We start from the raw sequence: 12,417 nt of genomic DNA, 5'->3' as shown, positions 1-12,417 counted from the left end.
CAGACACATTTGGTTCCCTTTACCAGCCCTTCAACCGTGCATCTGAAGTTCAAAACCCAAATCCCAGCATCCGTACCGTGCCTGGTTGAAATAAGATTATTCACACCATCTGATTCAAGCAGTGTCTGTTTCCTTCACGTTAGCAGATGAAATAATCCAATAAGAGTCCTGTGAGGAGCACTCTCGCTCAGGTTACGACTCCCTCTGCGAAAGTCCCACGGTTCAAAGTTGGACCCACATTAATATTCCACCGGTGCCCGTACCAGTCTAAAAGATTCAATAGATGCTCAAAGAGCAGTGAACAGAACCCCCAGTGTTTCTGTCAAGTTTGCGTGTCTGCTCGCCTGCCACAAATTCTTGGGCACCGATGTCTGGATCTTTGAAGATAACAGTCTTAATAAACATGCTCCGCAATTACTGTGAGGCAGACAGAGCGGGAAGGAGAGAAAGAGAGCGAGACAGAGCAGCGAGGACAGGGATTAGGTCAGATCTCACTGAAGTCTAAATTGATGAGCTGTGGTCTTCAAAAGAAAAACTTGATACTGATCCTGCAATGACTCCTGAAAGCCTGCAGCTGGGTCTTACACAAACACACTGAAACATCACATCAACCTGTCACTGCAAGGCAACGGAGCTGTTTTAATTCATAATCATGGGATATATTGTATATTTTAGTAGCAATACGCCAAGAAATATGAATAGTGCAAGTATCTCTATTATTTCTGTATTGAATTTTTATTTAGTGATTTGAAGCAGCATCTTATTGAGATATAGTATTACAAGTATTCACAATTTAAATCATTGTTTAAAATTTTTATATGTTCGGTTTTCACTTTAATTTTAGTTAAAGGTTTAGTAATTTTGATGTTTTTTTTTTTGTCATTTTAAGTTTTGTTTTATATATAGTTTTTATTAATTTACTTTATTTTATATATTCTATTTAAACAAATCCCTAACCCTAAATATTATGCCTATTGATCTATTAACAAAAGAAGTAAATTAAAAAGTAATTAATTGCACAAATTTATGCAATTACTTTTAATTAATGACACAAAAATTCAAACATTTTAATCATAAATATGTTTTTTAACTACTGTATATCTCCAAATTTATGTGGAAACAACATAAAGACCATATTTTTGTATTTTAAGTATTATATTCCATTGTTCATATTCAATTGCAATTATATTCAATTGCATCTTTTTACTAAATAAATGCCTCTGATAAGATAAAATATAATTATAGCCATACAACATTACAGAATTACTGAAATTATCATATTAACTTTATTCACATAAAGCCATTATAATAAATGCCACATTTAGCTGTGCCTTTTATGTTAAACAAGTTAAACAGCAAATACTGATCAAAGAAATTAGCATTATTATTCCAAGCCCTTACTAAATATTAGATTTTGACATTTTGCCAAATATTAGATGTTGGCACTTGTCCCACCCCAAATCATGTGAAGTATTTTCCATTAGGTAAAACAAACAACCACCCACCTACAATGCCTTTTTAACCACACTAGCAACCACATAGCAACACACTGGTTAAAGTGAGTTTTGCACAGTCATCTAAACAAATCAAATTTGATTTGTTTAAAAATGACTGTTTATAAACAGGTTTCCCAAACACTTTCCCTTATCTCTCATTGGTCAGAATCACAGACCCCAAACCCATGCCATTGATTGAGCTGTTGCTATGTCAAGATGGTTGGATGCTTATAACATTGTTTTGATAGCACGACAGATACAAAGTGTTCATAGCTTTCAGGGGAATCAGCCTATGAATGACTAATAGTTCACACTGAATATCAATCTGGGATAAGGGAAGGCATTTTAACATCTGGAAATATTGCGCACTTCACCTTTAATATTGTTCTAAAGAATAAAAAGCAAGACTTCATTGTCTGTAAATCATTTTAGTCTGTTCTTCATATGCTCTTTGACTCTATTCTGATATATGTGCATCTTTGTTGCTTTTTCACAGGTGATAAAGTACTAAATATTTCATCCAAAGCTCCACACTCAGAGGACACACAGAGACTTAGAGGTGCTTTCTCTACCCTTATTGAACTTCTTAAATAATTCAAAGGCCGATTGAAATGATGCCATACCTCTGGTCATGACGATGCCCGCCAGGCCTTTGTGACGCGCGTGCAGCAGCGAGGAGCAGCCGGCCAGCTCTGTGTATTTCTCTCGCACCAGGTGGAATATCGCATCCGCAAACTCCTGCAATTCACAACAGGTTCTTGGTAAGTGTGTTGCCTTATTAAAAATATATGTTCATACTGACACTATTTTGTTGTTAGTGTACCATGTCATCACATCCTACAGTACTGAAAACAATGTATAGTAACTTCCAATAATAATTTTAACTAACAAACACTGTAGAATCCTCCATATCAGTACAACAGGTGATTTAAATTCAAATGCGAAGGTATTTAAAAAAAAAGAAAAAAAGAATAATCTTTTCATGAAAAAAATTCCATTCTGAGCCAGAATTTAAACCGCACAAGAAATTATTATATTTTATTTTATTAATGCATATACATTGTTTAACATTATATTATAAAATTTTATAAATCAAAACTATTGTAGAATTTTTCTGAGCAGTAAGTACATGTATTTCAAAATATATATATATAATTTTTTTTCATTAAAAAAGCATTCTGAAGCTTAATCTGTTAAAAATTACATAAAATGTTTGAAATTAAAACTTAATTCTTTAACTATAACTTCATAACTATAAAATAAAATGTATGAAAACGGTTTATAGATTTTCTTTTAATAAAATGTCTTAACAGAGCATTAATTGTTGTAGATTCAGATGTTAAGTAATAAAATTAAAATAAGCAACAATATTGTAAGTGTTACTCTGTGTATGCTTGCTGTTACTGTTACATTAAGATTAGAAATAACTTCATACAAACAGGATATTGCATAATAGAGATTTTACATGCCATAAACCATATATATCATGAATATTTCATTTAAAATAAATGAAATTCAGTGAATAGCTTTGCTATTGCATGATCACACGATGACTTTGCCCGTGGCCGTTTTTTTCCCGCCTCACCAACATTGTGACCCAATTAATTTGTGTCAAAACACCAGCCATCAATAGAGTAATTGGAAGGAGAAGAGACCACAGGCGTGCTCATGGTCAGCCGTTTATCTGAGACACTTTCACTAATGGAACAGCGTGATTAGTTTGGTGGCGTCTCAAATGGACCATCTGTCCATCGCTCTGAGCTCAGGGTTCAGGCCGCCAGGCTGAAAAAATAACCTGGACCCTGCGTTTGCATTCACCAGACGGGCTTCGGCCCATCCTGCCCTGTACAGCTGTTCCTGAACCTGTGCAAGTGGATTTTTCATACCATGTCCACAACTGATGGTATTATGTTGCTGTTTGTGGCAATTAGTGGCTCATGAAGGCAAACACATATTCACACAGTACATACACACACAGTGCCAGATGAAAATTATGACTTCTGAGGGTGGGCCAAGTGTCTGGTGAGGCAAAAACAGATGCACCTCTTTATGAAGAATGTTCACACAGTATGCAGCAGCTGATGATCTGATTGGAGAACAGTCATATCACAACAGGCATGTGCCTGTCCGTGACATAGAATGACATTTAGTAGAAAATCAGAAAATACCTATGCTATTTCATAGGTATTTACATGTAAGATATATATATAAAATGGTTTTCTATGTAAAAACACATTTATAAATTGTATACTGTATTTGGTCTTTTAATATCACTGTCTTAATGCACTGATCTATGGGAGAGAAACACTTTCATGCCTTATGTGTGTTATGTTCATATTCTGAGAGAATCTTCCTAAGCATCATCAATAAGGTGCACGATACAAGCACTGTTAATTTTTTTTTTCTCCCAATTTGTGCAATTCAACATGCTTTTCTTGCTTTAAAGATATTTGTCATAATTGTACTTCCATATTCTGCCCTACAAAGGCAAAGCACAGTATAGAGAAAAAAAAAGTTTAACATGCAGCAAAAACAACTAAGTAAACATTTCAGCTGTATACAGCAACAAAACTCTTGGGAAATCTCTCATACTGTACAACCTAAACATAAGAAGAAAATGATGCACGTTAATCTAAGGTTTGGTTGCTTTCGAGAGCAGTAACTCGCAGTAAAGCACTTCTTTAGCCTGAGCTTGCCAAGCTGGCAGACATATTTAAATGCCTCTCAGTGGTAATTAAACACTAATCCCAATGTCACCTTAATAAAACATCTTTTATTGGTGACATTAAAAGGATTAAAAGGGATGCCAAACATTTCCACACTTCAAAGACAGAGGCGTGAGCTATGGTTGGACTGACGCCAGAGATCAGTGATGGTGCTCATACCTCACTGTGCTGGAGATCTGCTTTCATGGTCCAGCATTCACCTCTGATGACTGGAAATACAGCTACATTTGGACATTTTCTTTGGTAGTTGAAATGGCATTGGTAAACAGTTGCTAAGGTGCTGTGTGTGTGGTTTTTAGCATGTTGTGCTATTGCTAGGGTGTTGCTATGTTGTCAGGAGAAGTTATTTTGTAGCATTATTAAGTGTTTGCTAGGATGTTCTGGGTGGTTGCAGTGTATTCTGGTCTCTCTATAAGTCACATGATTTGAGGTATCAATTATGTCTGTAGCAATGAGGGAAGAGTTGAATACTAAGGTTTATTGAAGAAAAAGTTATTGTGATGCTTGATGTGTAGCACCACTAATAAACACACACAGTCAAACACACAAAGGGGGTAGAGGATATATGCAATGGAAGGAAAGAAGCAAAGACAGAGATAAATGGAGGGAAAACAAGCTCCAGCATTGGCCATTTCAGGGAAATTAAGTGGCTTCTGTCTTTTGTTTGCTACATGCCAACAGCACATTATGAGCTTTTAAATTTCAAAGACTTGTCTCAACATGAACCATTAATGGCAATCAAATCATTTGATTCCTTTTGAAGATATGCCACAATAATGAAGTCTTTTGCATACATCTGTATTCACAAATCTGAATGCAGAATAATGTCACACTGATTCGCAAAAGGGAAAACTCTTGCAGGTAATGGACTGAAATTAGTTATCAAAGGCAGGAATAAAATATTTAGAGCACTCAAAAAGGACTCTAATACCTTGAAAGAGGCCATGAAAAGGAAGGAAAAATCAAAAGCAGAAAAATTGTGATTTAGTCTCCGATGCATTGCTAGAGAATTTGTGTTGAATGTTAATCAGGCAAAAAATTTAGCTCTGTCAAATCAGAGAAAAACTGCAATCCAACTCCTTTCAGTGTGAAAGGTGTGGATCATGTGACGAGACAAAAAGAACATCTTGTGATGTGCGGTGGTTCTTTTTGCTAAAAAAGGAAAAAAAATAAAATAAAATAAAACGCACAGTGACATGACACGCACTCATATATGTTCCTGCTATATTTAGCCTCAACCATCTTGTAACTAGTAATAACTTCATTTTCACTCAACTTGGGAGGTTGCTGTGCTTTGGTACTTACAGTATGATATTTAATGTAAAATAGACAAAAGGAATTTCTATAAAATCAAGGTCTCTAAGCATTAACTGCCAATAATGATGTCACACCAATCACATATTTTTGCTTTAAACTTACACTTTAGTTCTCCCAGCTGGGAAAAACAAACAAGCAAACAAACAAAAAACAGCCACAACCAGCCTGTGCTGGCTGACTGGTCTTATCTGGTTTAACCCGGTCATGCTGCTCTCCCAGCCTGACCAGCTAAGACCAACCTGACTAGCTGAAAAAGTGATCAAAACCCCTCTAAAACCAGCCTGAAAACTAACTACGACCAGGCTGGAAGACCAGCTAAAACCAGCCAACCAGCTTAAATTGGTTTCAGCTGGTTTTTCAGCAGGAAACCAAGCATTTAGCTTCAAATTATCAGCAGATGATAAAGTTCTGTTTATTAAAGTGAAAGTGACGTGACGTGGCCATACTCGGAATTAGTGCTCTGCATTTACCCATCCAAAGTACACAAACACACCATGAACACACACCCGGAGCAGTGGGCAGCCATTTAAGCTGCGGTGCCCGGGGAGCAGTTGTGGGTTCGGTGCCTTGCTCAAGGGCACCTCAGTCGTGTTATTGAGGGTGGAGAGCGCGCTGGACATTCACTCCCCCCACCTACAATTCCTGCCGGACCTGAGACTGGAACTTGCAACCTTTGTGTTACGAGTCCGTCTCTCTAACCATTAGGCCACGACTTCCCTCAAAAAAAGCTCACATTGCAGTTTTGTCGCCTGTCACTTTTAGATCTCAAGCTCTTTAAAGCAGGGGCTTGTGCTTCGTACCTTGCTTATTACATCTGAGATGATTTGAAAGATTCCAGATCTTCTAATCCTGATAACTGATCTCTGGCTAATTTGGTTCTTCAAACGAATCTGCGTATTAGATTAAAATATCTGGATTAAGTTGTCTAAGATTACTGCGCGTTCTCGTGTTCCCTGAAAAGGGCAGATGTATCGATACTTGAAACTACGATCAGCAATGCACTGATTGGCTTTCGGCAAGACAGCAACGTAATGACATCATATCATTAAAAAAGACACCTGATGGAAAAGTTGACAAATTTCTGGACCTTTATAAGGAAACAGCCAAGCGAACAAAACTACATAAATGTTATAATAGATAAATGAAATGTGCACTGTTTTTAATTTATTTGCAATTTTTTAATATGATTCCCAATTATTTTTATTCATGATTTCTAGTATTTGTACAGGCTTTTCATTTTTATTTCAATGTTGTAATTAGCAATTCATTTAATTTTATCTTTGAAGCAGATTTCTTATGTGACAGCATTAATTCAAGTTTCTTAGAGATCCAGTTTTCTGCATCTCCGCGCTCCATCAAGCCACTCCCATAAAAGTTGTCACCACTCAAATTAATACACAATTCGGTGTCACTTTATTTTGATGGTCCCTTTAACACATTCTATTGACTATAAGTAATGTTGCACCTACATTTCTACTGACTCTCATTAGAGTGTTAGTAGTGTATTAGTTGACTGGTAGGGTTAGGGTTAGATTAAGTTGACACGTTCTTGCAAAGTTACTTACAGTCAGTAGAGTTTCTGTTGAGAGACTATCACAATAAGGAGTTAGTAGATATGAAGCAGACAGTCTACCAATACTCTTATGAGAGTTTGTTGAAATGTAGTTGCAACATTACTTAGTGTCAACAGAATGTTCAAAAGGGACCATCAAAATAAAGTGTTACCCACAATTCAGATTAACTTTATAGCATGTGTGCTATAAATTATTTCATCACTAATAAATCTTTCAATGAGTAAAACTGGCTGTGTGTACAGTATTATAGACTACACAACATAGTTATATTATATTATTATATTGTTATATTATTTTCAAATTATTATTATTTTAAATTATAGTCCCTGGACCAGCAGGGTACACTTGTAATAAAGTAGCGGTGGCTAGGACATATTATAAGTATCAATTCTGCTTAAAAAGATACAATCTAATCCTGTTTACATGAAATAAACCTGCTCCCGAGCAGGTTTAAGCTTACGGACCTGTTGCTATGACAGCAAGTGAGCTTCGATGAACCAAATGATCCAAGATCAAGCGAAATCGTAAACAATCAAATCCAACTAACTAACTGAGTTAGCGACATATGAAGTACAGGCCCCAGGATTCTGATTGGCTGTCAATGTTTCTATCACTGATCAGATGGGAAAAAAATGTTCTGAAAGTGATTTCAGTGATTTTGCTCTATTGTGCCATTATAGTTATGGTTGTGGATGGACTCTTTATCTTTATCATTATAGATATTGACCTTGGTGTGAACAGGCCTTTAGGCTTAAGTAAGAGGTTTAGTTAGAATTATCAAAGTTATATTACAAACAAGGCATCAACTGCACAATATTTTCATTACAACTCTCTTTCCCCCAACTCGTATTCCCAAGGTAATGTAGAATGTCAGTAGCACTGCTGCCGTCATCTTTCCTCAGAAGTCAATATTGTGCCAGGAACACAAATGTCAACAGGGAAATTTTCTCGACTGATCCCTGACCCAGAAGTCTATCCCTAGGGGGCTTCTTGCTGACAAAAGGGTCCTGGCAATGCATGATTTCCTCTGCAGGGAAAAGTGTATGGACTATGCATAGAATTCCGCTGCCTGCTCTTCAGACTCAGGTGAGCAGACAGGAAAAGGGCTTGGATTCAGAGCTACAGTATGAGAACCATAAGAGCGCACCCTGTTTAGCGACCAGCTCTGCCCGCACAGAAACAAAGAAAATTCTTGAAGACCTTTGTTTTGTTTTTTTTACGAAGGTAAAAGCCCAAAATGTCATATTAAATGATGATTTAAAATGCAAAAAAGTGCATAGATTCAATGTGGACCAATACACTACAATGCATAACGCGTACATTGATATGTAGTGATAAATAGACAATACCAACAAAGTCACGAAGGAAAAATGAAGCAGTTTTACATCATTATGAAATTAGCATTTATATCATTATGCTTTTATTGCACAGGCCGTGTCAATAAATCTAAACATCCTTCAAACTCTGGATAACACTCCTGCAATTAACTGCTTCCATTGTATGATGCAAGCATCATATATTTCCTAGCAGTACGGCTGTGACGACTCTGCGTTTTACAATCTCCAGCTTGAGAGAATCCAATCATACAACGGCGCGTGTGAGGGCCATCTCTCCAGAAACCTCCCCCCACGGCTTATCAGGGCCCAACAGAGCAGCCGTGCCTGCAAAGAAATGGGGCCATGTCTTCTATTTCTTTATAGAGGTATTTAACAATTCATTCACCAAGTTTTAATAGTGTCTTTCCATGGCTATATCATCCTCCACCCTGCTGCCCAGGGTGGGTTCTTTGAAAATCAATATCCGTTGGAAGCCTGCCTCAGGAGCTTTGGAAAATCTCAAAGTGGCAGGTACCCACAGTGCCACACATTTCACTCCTGTTTGTTCTCCGTTACCCATACTATTAAACTCTCTGTTTCTATCTCTGGCCTCGGCTTTACAAGGAGCCCACACTTTAATTTCTGTTTGCGTTGTTTTACAGTTTGTTTTCCCTTCTTTCTGCGCGAACAAAAAGGAGAACAGAGGAAACTGCTGACGAAGCCCCCACCCATCTAAAATGAACTGTGTACAGCTTTGTGATGTCGCCTCAAACCGTGTCCAACCTTTTAGCGTGCAGAAGGTCCAGATGGCCCTGCAGCCTGCAAGACAGATTTTCAGCCGGCCACGCTTTCTGCTCTATCAGCGGGGAGCTGTCAGTCAGATCAGCCTGACTGGGCCACCAGTGTCGTTAAAAACAATGCTCTCTCATCTGTTTGTTGTAAGACTCTCAATGCCCAAAACGAAATGGCAGGACCAGAGAGTTTTGATTTGGGTCCTTCAACGCTCTGGAGGAGAGTTGGGTCACCTAACCCGAGGGATGGACAGTGCACCTGACCCCCATAGCCTACGGGAATCATGACAAATTTGTGGCCTGGAACAAATGACCTCCACCATCAGGAAAGAGGTTATGGAGGAATGAGTCGACCTGATAAAGCAATGGCCTGATTTTTTTTAGCTTCTAAAATGAAATGTAAAATGAAAGCTAACTACTGTGAGACGTGATGTCTATTAGACTGGAACAAAGAGGTCTACACATCAACATCAAAGCAAACGTCTCTGATCACTTTGCTACAAGTCAATGTTTTTTTTTTTTTCAGCATCTTGTGTCATGAGCACTGCATTTTTAAGATGCTGTATCAAGTTAAATGTGGTTCAACTTAAACATTTCAATATCCTTGTGTTCCATTCCTTTAAATTGTACTTTGTTTAACTTTTTTTGAACGAAAGAACACATCCCCCTATGGGTGCCTTCAGACATCAGAGTTCAGTTTGTTCAGTCATACTTCATTATGAAAGTCCACTTTAGACATTTTACTAACTGTAATTAACTTTGAAATTACATGCCAACTAACTCCTTAATTTGCAACATCTGTACTTGTCTACTCACTCTTGATACAGTACTAGTAGGCTGATAGGTTAGGGTTAATAGAATAATCTGACATGTACTTATGGGAATGCTTTACTTTAGGGAACACTATTCAGTATTGTTGCTTATTAGCATGCAAATTACTAGCATTTTGCCTGTTTATTAGTGCTTACAAAGCACATAATGAAGCCTTTTTCTGCATGATTATATATTCCCCTAACCCTATCCCATACAACTACCTTACTTATGATCAATAAGCAGCAAATTAGGAGTATACTGAGGGAAAATCTCATTTGTTACCAAAGTTACTTATAGTCAATGGAATTGTTGGGGGACCATCAGAATAGTAGATATTAAACAGACAGTCTACTAATAGTCTAACAACTGGTAGTTGACATGCAGCTGCAAAGTTACTCATTGTTAGAGGAATGTCCAAAGTGGACTATCAAATGAAAGTGTTACTGTTTGTTTGGTTGCCGTTTCGTTAAAGAAACTACCCAACCTGACTGCATGTGAAGTTTGGGTTGGACCAAATATTCAGGAGTAAAAACAGTCTTAGCATGATAACTGATTCAGTTACCAAATGAACACACTGACAACCAAACAAGCTGAAAAAAGTTATTTTCCAGGCCATAACGCAGATGTGCACTAACAAACCTGCAGTGAGGATCATAATTATGCTACAGATGGGCTCATCATGCACTTCTGCAGCCGTATAAAACAGATGTAGTTCGGGAGGGAGTGTACATGCATGTGTACAGTACAAGTGTGTGTGTGTGTTTGTGTGTGCTTTCATGTGCAAAGTTAAGTTGCAGAGTTTGACGCCCAATAACTGTCCTGCTTCAGTGAGGCCATCTGATCGTACAGACCTGGCAAACAGATACGAAAGCAGCTTTTAGGATCAGTTCAATCTGTGCCACAGACTATCATGGCACCATGGTGGTTTTGCCCTGCATGGGCTTAATTCTCTCTCCATGTGCACTCAACCTGGTATTATCTGTGCGCCAAGAGGTGCCACGGTACAATTCACTGATCCTTTGCTTGTACTCCTGACTTGCTTTTAAAATCTACGTGACCGCACTTTCTCAAACTTCGGGCCGTACACAACAGTGTGCATGGCCTGGTTTCCAGAGTGGAAAACATGGTAAACAAAATGAAGCCCCAGTAGGAGGGAGCTTGTTTTAAAGACTCAGCGTCAATCCCACCTGATTAACCCTTGTGTCAAGATAGAAAAGCACAGATAAGTGGGAAAATGGTTTAATAATGCCAGAGAGGGTGTAAAACACACATCAGGGCCTTTATACATAATGCATCAAATAAAGAGGACAGGGAAGAGGCTTCTTCAAAGGCATAACATGACCTGCCCCTCAGAATGAATTCGTGAGCGTGAGGAGGTGAGCGGGAGGGAGTTAGCGGGGGAGATTGAGACACAGAGGAGGTACGGGGAGATGAAGAGGAAAGATTGACGGAGAGAGGGAACGAGTGTGATGTTCTCTTAACGAGCGCCTCTTGGGCCGACCCTCGTCTGACCGTAAGGGCTGTTCACGCGTCGCTCATTAATCCACTCCTGATTGTGAAGAGCCCTGTTAACGGAAAGGCCATGGAAAACACTGTCATCATTACTCCCAAAACTGTGCGAATGCTACCGGCTAATGCAGCTAACTCTGCAAACAAATGACACAAAACAAGATTGTTATGACCGAAGAGAGATGTATGATATCTGGAGAATGCTATATGTTAGGCAAGGCAAGGCAAGGCAAGTTTATTTATATAGCACATTTCATACACAATGGTAATTCAAAGTGCTTTACATAAAAGGAAGTGAAATAGTCATTAAAAATAATAAGAAATTAAAAGTAATAAAAATCACAACAATAAAAACAAAGTGATTTAAAAATTGATTTTAAAGAAATTTAAAACATTTAAGAATAGAAAGTGATTATACATAGTGCAATCAGTTCTAATATGTTAGCATTACTATTCATCACACTGATGGCTGCTTAGCGCGCACAGAACCCCCTGGAAGTACAATATGAAATCTGCCATCTTTACTCATGAAATCTCAGAAGTTTTAAAGCCAGTTGCCCTAGCTGAAAATGCCATGTGACTAAGTGCTTTGGAGCCACAAGAATATTAATACACAGTCACAAATAATTCACCAGCAATGATTGTGAACTATGACAACAAAGGCAACAAAATGGGAGAAATATAAATCCATTTCACTGTTATAATACCCTACAAAAATGCACAATAATATAATAGAATACTTGCAATTATGTTGCATGAAAAAAATACACACCAGATTTTGAATGGCCGTCAATGGACAAAGGTTATTTTTAGAAACAGACTGTGTAGCTACAGCATCTGGACCAGCGTGTGTTAAGTGAACATGCTAAACCTTT

At 37.9% G+C, this 12,417-nt stretch overlaps 1 protein-coding gene across 2 annotated transcripts in view; it reads right to left on the bottom strand.

The window, feature by feature from the left end:
* adarb2 (adenosine deaminase RNA specific B2 (inactive)) overlaps nucleotides 1–12,417 on the bottom strand; it is a 182,238-nt gene that overhangs the window by 30,047 nt on the left and 139,774 nt on the right. For both annotated transcript variants that reach the window (XM_058766024.1, XM_058766023.1), the window contains one exon: nucleotides 2,120–2,234. In XM_058766024.1, coding sequence (XP_058622007.1) covers nucleotides 2,120–2,234 — 115 coding nt within the window. The remainder of the gene's footprint in view (nucleotides 1–2,119; nucleotides 2,235–12,417) is intronic.

The sequence above is a fragment of the Onychostoma macrolepis genome, chromosome 24, assembly GCF_012432095.1.
Source record: "Onychostoma macrolepis isolate SWU-2019 chromosome 24, ASM1243209v1, whole genome shotgun sequence".
Taxonomy (NCBI): domain Eukaryota; kingdom Metazoa; phylum Chordata; class Actinopteri; order Cypriniformes; family Cyprinidae; genus Onychostoma; species Onychostoma macrolepis.
The sequence above is the reverse complement of the archived record's forward strand: the minus strand, read 5'-3'. Positions and strand labels throughout refer to the sequence as shown.